The sequence below is a fragment of the Orycteropus afer genome, unplaced genomic scaffold, assembly GCF_000298275.1.
Source record: "Orycteropus afer afer isolate SDZICR_OR568_19922 unplaced genomic scaffold, OryAfe1.0 scaffold00026, whole genome shotgun sequence".
NCBI lineage: Eukaryota > Metazoa > Chordata > Mammalia > Tubulidentata > Orycteropodidae > Orycteropus > Orycteropus afer.
The window spans coordinates 19,282,969-19,290,963 of record NW_006921613.1 but is presented as its reverse complement, the minus strand read 5'-3'; the positions used below and the strand labels follow the sequence as shown (position 1 = coordinate 19,290,963).

The following is a 7,995-nucleotide window of genomic DNA, read 5'->3' as shown; positions in this document are numbered from 1 at the left end:
TTATGCTGGTCATCTTTTTTGATGTGAAGGTTTATAATTTTTCTTTGAGGTTACCCTGTGATTTATAGTTTTCTTCCCAAGTTTACAACAGTCCGTTCTATCTTGTTGTCTTGACATCCCTACCATCTAGAAGTTCTGTAATGACAGTTTTTTCCCTTTTTTGGCATGTAGTTGTCCTCATTTGTTAATTGATGTCTCTGGTTCCCTGTTTACAATCTTGTAGGCTTATTTACTTTGGATAATTCCATAGCTGGGTTGGTTTCTGGGTTATATGATCATGTGTGTTAATGGTCAGTTGTTGTTTCTCTGTCCAAAGGGCTCCCCTTAGCATCTCTTGTAAGGTTGGTCTGGTTTTAACAAAGTCCCTTAATTTTTGCTTATCTGGAAATGTCCTAATTTCACCATCATTTGAGGGACAATTTTGCTGAGTACAGAATTCTTGGTTGGAAATTGTTCTCTTTCAATGTTTTATATATACCATCCCATTATCTTCTTACCTGCATGGTTTCCGCCAAGAAATCTGAGCTTAGTCTTATTGGTTGCCCCTTGTAGGTAACTTTGTTTTTCACATGCTGCTCTCATGATTCTTTCTTTGTCTTTGGTTTTGGTAAGTTTGATGATGATATGTCTGGGTGATCTTCTTTTGGGGTCTGCCCTGTTTGGGGTTTGTTGGACTTCCTGAATGGATATATTTTCATCTTTCATCATACCAGGAAAATTCTCTTTCAATAAACCTTCAACAATTTTCTTTGTGGTTTTGTCTCTTCCTGTTCTGGAATTCCGATGACACATAGGTTATTTGTTTTGATGATATCCCACATGAACCTTAGGCTTTCTTCATTTTCTTTTGACCTTTTTTTCTGATTGATCCCTTTCCAAAGAAGTGTTCAGGTATTTGCCTTCAATCTCCCTAATTCTGTCTTCCATTGATTCAATTCTGCTTCTTTCCCCATTCAATGTCTTATTTATTTCTGAAAATTTAGTATTAATGCTCTGGATTTCTGTAGTAGATTTTGAATCATTTCTAATTTTTCATTTATTTTGTCATTTTGTTCTTGTATTGTCTTTCAAAATTGTTCTAGTTTTCTCTGATCTGCCTCTCAATTCATTGAAGATACCTAAATATAATTCTTTTGAATTCCTTCTCAGGGAGTTCCAATGCTGCATCTTCCTCAGGGATGTGTTTTGGGTCTGTATCCTGGTCCCTTGTTTCTTCTGCTGTATCTTGCTTCTTTGTGTGGACTGTGATGCTCTGTTGTCTCCAAGGCATTGTGACATTTTTGTGTTTATATTTAATTGGTGATTATATGTTGGAGTGACTTGCCCATGACTTTAGTTTTCTTTGTATGTTATCTACGCAAGCAAGCTACTGTGCTCCTCTATCCACTAGTTGACAGCACTTATACATTCACCACCTGTCTCCTTTCCTATTGTCAGCCTCTTGGATGTCCCTCCCAACGTTGGCAAACAGCCTATTCTTAGGTCCCTGGGATCTGAATGAGAATGCTGTCACTTTAAAATCCAAAATGGTTACCACTTTGTAAATATTCAAAATGGCTGTGCCCTCAGTCACTTTAATTATCCAAAATGGCCACCACTTGTAAACATTCAAAATGGCTGTACCTCAGTCACTTTAAATATCCAAAATGGCTGCCAGTTGTAAACATTCAAAATGGCTGCACCCTCGGTCACTTCAAATATCCAAAATGGCTGCAATGTGTAAATAATCAAAATGGCTGCATCCTTCAGACAGCAGAAAGTCCACAGTTCAGGTAGTCTCCCTCCTTGCTGTTTCCCTTCCTAGTCATAGGCCACCAGTGCAGCCATCCCTGAAGCCCCTGGTGACCAGGACTGATCTTTAGGTCAATTCTCAGATCCCAACACCATTTGGAAATATTTAGGCTGTTGGTCCCGTCAGAGTAGCTGACAGTCTGTAGCTCCGACCGTCTCTGTACTCACTGTTTTTGTTCAGGTTTTTCCACTAGTTGGTGCCTAATCCACTTCTGTGTAGTTCCTTTCAAAGCTCAGGGCTCCAGGATTATCTTCTGTATCTCTGTCAATTGGTTTTTCTTTTCTTTGTTGAGGAGGGTCTTTGTCGTTTGTCTGCCTATTCCTCCATCTTACCAGAAGTCCCCAGCCTTTCTTTTCAAAATCCCTCTCACACCAGTGACTTCTCAGTGGGTGTGAGTTTCTCTTTGGGGTGATGAAAATGTTCTGGAATTATGTAGTGATGATGGTTGTACAAGGGAGCTCTGGTGGTATACTGGGTAAGGCATTTGGCTACTAACCAGAAGGTTGGTGGTTCAAACTCATTAGCTACTCTGTAGGAGGAAGATGAGGCAATCTACTACAGTAAAGATTTACAGCCTTGGAAACCCAATGGGGGTTGCTATGAGTCAGAAATGACTCGATGGCAGTGGGATAGTTGTACACACCATGAATATACTAAAATCCACTGAAGTGTAGACTTCAAAATGGTTACAATAGTGAATTTCATATTATGTGAATTTTATCTAAAAAAAAAAAAAAAATATTCTCCCATCCTGTTTCCAGAGAGCTCCTGTTGCTCATTGTCCTTAACTCTTCCTGCTTCTACTTAGAAGTGGGTGGTGCCCTATCCTAGCCAGAATATTGGATGACAGGACTCCAAGGCTGGGAAGGGACAGAAATGAGTGGGGTTTTCCTGAAGGGAAGTCCTGAGGGAGGACTGGGTATGGGCTTCATGGTCTGGGAGACCACACCTCAGGGTGAGATCAGGGGCTGTTCCCACTCCGCCCTCCTTCACACCATTCTCTCCACATCCTCACCCCAGCCTCCCCTCACCTCTGCTGTCCTCTGTAACTGGGTAAACTTCTCTTCCTGGGCTGCCAGCTGCTTTTCTAAGTCCTGGTGCCTGTGGAGCAGCAACTCCACATCTGACACTGATTGCTGGGAAGAAACAAGCCAGGGTGAGGCCCCGCTCCCTGGGGTTCCAAGAGCCTTCCCCTCACCCACGGTGGTTGAGCCTGGGTGGCCAGTGACAGCAAGCAGCAGGAGGATCTGCCCACAGCCACAGTTGCCAGACAGTGTGGAGGCAGGGTCTCCACCCACCCCATAGTTGGGGTCCAGCAGAGGGCCCTCCCGGGAGGCCAGCCAGGCCTCAGCCTGGTCCAGCATCTGCTGCAGCTCCTGCAGGCTCTGGCTCTCCCGGCAGCGCTCCTGGTGCAGGGCCCAGGCCTCCTGGAGCTCCTGCAGCCGCTGGTCCAGCTCCTGCAGACACTTTGTGACCTGGGTATTGGGGTGGTGATGCTGCAGGTGAGATGCTCAGGTAAAGACACAGGGCAGGGCAGGGATAGAGCACTGAGGAGTTGGGGGAAGGGAAGGTTTCAAGACTGGGACCATGCCCTGTTACAGGCCTTCCTCTCCTGCTGGTTTCCTTGCCTGCTAAGGGCTCTGAGGCGTTGGGTAATGGGGCTCTATCCCAGCTCAACCCCAATCCCAACCCTCTGTGCTCACACCTCTGGGGACATGAAGTGGCTGTTGTCCAGCAGCTGCTGCCCTTCTTGCTGCACATCCTGGGCTCGAAAGCTGAGCTCTGTGATTTCCTGCCCCAGCTCCTCCTGCTGCCCAAGGAAATGCTCGGCCCCTGCCAGCTCCTCTGAGGACACCAGCGCCTGCTTCTCCTGAGCCCATGTGCTGTGGGACAAGGAGTGGACAGTGTGTCAGGGCCAGGAGCACAGAACAGGGAGGCAGGGGCTGGGCATAAGCTAAGCAGAGGGAGGGAGAGTCCAGCCCCAAAGAGCTGGGTGCCCCCCACCCCTCAGGGCAGAGTAACCAACAGCCAAGGCAGGACATCACCTACAGCAGCTCCTGGCAGCGCCTAAGGAAGGCATGGCCCTGGGCAGCCCACTCCAACTGCTGGTGTTGCTCCCGGGCCTTCTTGTCCAGGTTGGCCCAGGCCTCCTGCACCTTGGTCAGCTGCTCGGCCAGGCCCTCTTGGGCTGCAGGGTGTAGCTGGCCCAGTTGGCTGGCCTCCATCCCCAGCCACTCCACCTTCTTCTCCACAGCCACCAGCTCCCTCTGCAGCCAGAACATGAGAGCAGGCCCCATTCTCCCCATTTGAGGAGTGCTGGCCCTGCTTTGCCGGTACCTTGGCTCTGTCCACAGCTTGAGCTAAGTCCAGGGCTCCAGGGCAAGGTTTGTAGGGAGGAGGCACAGGCAGGCAGCCCTGGGGTGGGTAGGCCCTCCCCTGTGCCTCTAGGGATGGGACAAGACAGGCTCCCTCACCATCTCCTACAAGGAGGGACTCCCAAGGGTGGGCTCACATAGGCAGCCACTGGATTCCTCACCTCCAGGCATCTGTGCTGGTACTGCAGGGCCTGCACAGAAGGCAGGTCATGACCACAGCTGCCACCCTCCATCATGGCTGCCTTTTCCTGCATCCAGTCCCGGAGCATGCTCACTGCCTTATGGAAGCTGCAGATCTCACGGGCTGCAGCCAGGTTCTGGGAAAGGAGGGAGGGAGAGCTGGGCTCTGCTCTTCAGGAGCACCTTTCTCCCTTGCTCCCTTCTAAGCAAGGAGGACTATGGGTTTGGTGACTCATTCACGCCCCCATTGTACAGAAAATGCCCTAGGTATGGTAGCTTCAGTAAGGGTGTGCTGTTACTGATGGTGTGGTGGGGCCACAGGGCATTATGTAAGGAAAAGGATCTTCATGAACATCTCACAAGGAAGGCAAAGAGGTGGGGACCATGGAGCATGTGAGGACAGGCTCACTGGGGAGAGTGGGCTGCTTTTATTGGGGTCTGGCTGCACCTGGGCAGGCACCGCCACTTCCACCACGGAAGAGGAGAGAGTCAGCCTAGAGGCCACCCTGGCCTAGGGTCTTCAGAGTCAGCATCCTCTCACTTGACAGGGCCTGTCAGGAACTCTATAACTGAGCCACAGAAACAACCAGCTGTGATCGAGAGCTAAGGTTGTGGAAGGAAACAGCACATTTACTTAGCATACAAATCTTCTTGCATGTAGATTAGGACAGGTGAAGAGTGGAGAGGTGAAGAAGGGAATTCCAACATGGTGTTAAATGTGTGAAATAAACAAGTAGAGACCGAACAGGGTGAGTGTCTTAATGTAACTGAAGCCTGTGCTTAGGGAGTTTTTAGAGGGATTCAGAAGCTGACCAGACATGCTTTTTCTTTCTCCTTTGAGGTGTGACCAATACTAGGAGGAAACCAAACTGGGATGGGAGAAGCTGAATGTGAAAGACTTTGGAGCTCTGGATCTGATTGGTGCTGTGAGTTAGAGGCAATCAACGCCCCCTACACATACATACACATGCACACACGTTGTTGTTATTGTCGAGTCGGACCTGACTCCTAGTGACCCCTCCTTGGGTTTCCAAGGCAGTATCACTACGGAAGTAGATTGCCCCATCTTCCTTCAGAGAGTGGCTGGTGGGTTTGAGCCACCAGACTTCTGGTTAGCAGTCAAATGCCTTAGACACTATGCTACCAGAGTTCCCACATGCACACACACACACACACACGCAAATACAGACACATCTATATACCCACAGCCACACACATTTGTGGTGGCTCGGCTCGTCCCTCGGCCCCTTGGCTGTCCCTGGCCTGGCCAGTGGGTGCCTACCTCTGTGCGGGCTTTTATTGCTCTGTCCAGCTTCTCCCAAGTGGCTTTGATGCGGCTCTTGCAGGCTTGAATCTGGGGACAACACCTGGGTGTGCCCCGTTCCAGGGAGCTTGCCAGCTCCTTTAGGGCCTGCACCTTGGCCTGCCCTAGGCTCTGGACTTCCTTTCTGAAAATATCAAACTTCTCTTCCAGCACCTGCAAGAATGTGGGGCCACACCGGATCACTCTGGAATAGTTTTAGGCAGCTCTCAAAACTTATGAAGGGATTGGAAGGATCTGACAGCTCCTGTGTCCCTCAGCCCTGGTTCTAGAACTAGAGGGGGCCTCTCAGGGCCCAGAGGTCCTCTACTCCCCCTCTGTCCACTTCCCAGCCTCCCTCCCACCTCAAAATGCAGACCTTTCTTGTTCTTGCTAGCTGGCTTCAGTCTTCTCTCCTCCAGGTTTGCTTGGGAGTGACTCACCTTGACGCCCTCCAGGTCCTGCCCATAGTCCTGAGACTCGGCCGTGTCCATCTTGCTGGCCAGCCAGGCATTGAGGATCAATGCCTCTCGCTCCAGCTGGTGCAGCCGCAGCTGATCCTGCAGATGCTGTCCCCGCACCTCCACTCCCTGCAGCAGCCCCGTGTGGGCCTCCCTTACCACTTGTAGCTGGGTCAGCACTTTGGAACTGCAGCAGGAAAGTCACAGGCTGGACTGCAGCCCTCTCCTCTCTGGGTGGGACGCAGCCTCTGGCTGCCTCTTCAAGGAGTGCCCTTCTCCCTGCTCCACCCCATGGGCATGGCTCCCCTCACCTGTCTGGGTTCCGTGTGCTCTCTAGGAGCATCGCCATCTCTTGCAGCCTCTCCATATGTGTGCTAAATCCCTCCAGGTCTCTCCTGGTGGTCTCCAGCCTTCTCAGGAGGGCCTGTGTGGCCTCAGCACTCTGGCCCATGGCCTTGCTGTCCAGGACACAGCCCTGTTCCACCAGCCAGGATTCTGCCTCCAGGAGCTGAGGTGACATGGGGGAGATTGGCTTACCCTGGGCCACATCCTCCAGCCTAGGTTTTACAGCTTCAAGATTTACAGCACTGGTTCTTAATCTGGCTGGTCTTTAAAATCACCTGGAGAACTTTTGTTTTTTCACATTTCTGTTTTATTTCCTGCATTTTATTCTGAAATAATTACAGATTTACAGGAAGGTGCACAGTTAGTACAGAGGGGTCCCCTGTATCCATCACCCAGTTTCTACCAATCATTACATCTTACATCATTATGGTACAGTTATCAAAACCAGGAAACTGACACTGGTACCTTGTGTGTGTAACAGGACCTATGTCATTTAATCACCCATAGGATGTGTAACCACCTCTGCCAACGAGGCACAGAGGTAGTCCATTACACAAAGATCTCCCTGGTGCTACCCATCATGACCACACATCCTCCCGCCACCATCCCTAAACTCTGGCAACTCCTACTCTGTTCTCCATCTCTGTAATTTTGTTACTTCAAAAATGTTATGTAATTAGAATCATGTGATTTTTTTTTTCCTGCTTTGACTTGCAATTTTTTTTTCGAATTTTTATTGTGATTTGGGTGAAACTTCAAAGAACAAATTCATTCTCCACACAGCAGTTCATACACATTTTGTTTCATGACATTGACTGCAATTCCCACAATGTTAACAGCTCTCTTCCTACTTCCTCTCTGAGTTCTTCTTTCCTATGTATTCCTGCCCCCTGAGCTTTCTCCCTGTGCAAATACTGCCCTTCTGTTCTCCCATGACTGATCATACTAAGGAGTGTATCTGCCTGATATAAATGTTCACCCTATATGCCTGTCTATTAGTTCAGCTGGAAGCCAAACCAATAGACAGGCATATGGGGTGAAAATTTTTTGTGAGTGGCGTTTTTTCACTCAGTATAATGCCCTTGAGATCCATGCAAGTTGTTGCTTGGATCAACAGTTCATTCTTTTTTATTGATAAGTAGTATTCCAAGGTATAAATGGACCATAGTTTGTTTACTTGTTTACCTATTGAGGTAAAAAAATGTTGTTTCCAGATTTTGACTATTACAAATAAAGCAGCTATGAACAATCACATACAGGTATTTGTGTGAAGAGAAGTTTTCATTTCTTTGGGAATGCTGGGTTGCATAATATGTTCAATTTTTTAAGAAACTGCCAAAGTGTTCTCTAGAGTGACTAATCATCCTATATTCCTACTAGTAATGCATGAGAAAGGAGCTCTGGTGGCATAGTGCCTAAGGCATCTGATTGCTAACCAGAAGGTTGGCGGTTCAAACCCACCAGCCACTCTGCAGGAGGAAGACTGGGCAATCTACTTCTGTAAAGAATGAGAAAGGAGCTCTGGTGGCATAGTGCCTAAGG

General features: G+C 48.6%; 1 protein-coding gene across 1 annotated transcript in view; it reads right to left on the bottom strand.

The window, feature by feature from the left end:
• Window positions 1-7,995, bottom strand: part of SPTBN5 (spectrin beta, non-erythrocytic 5) — a 57,089-nt gene that overhangs the window by 2,830 nt on the left and 46,264 nt on the right. Inside the window, exons 55-62 of the mRNA XM_007935330.1 lie at window positions 6,420-6,616; window positions 6,091-6,295; window positions 5,630-5,824; window positions 4,329-4,484; window positions 3,842-4,059; window positions 3,498-3,675; window positions 3,091-3,267; window positions 2,824-2,928 (exon numbers count right to left, since the gene is read on the bottom strand). Of these exons, the coding sequence (XP_007933521.1) occupies window positions 2,824-2,928; window positions 3,091-3,267; window positions 3,498-3,675; window positions 3,842-4,059; window positions 4,329-4,484; window positions 5,630-5,824; window positions 6,091-6,295; window positions 6,420-6,616 (1,431 nt within the window). The remainder of the gene's footprint in view (window positions 1-2,823; window positions 2,929-3,090; window positions 3,268-3,497; window positions 3,676-3,841; window positions 4,060-4,328; window positions 4,485-5,629; window positions 5,825-6,090; window positions 6,296-6,419; window positions 6,617-7,995) is intronic.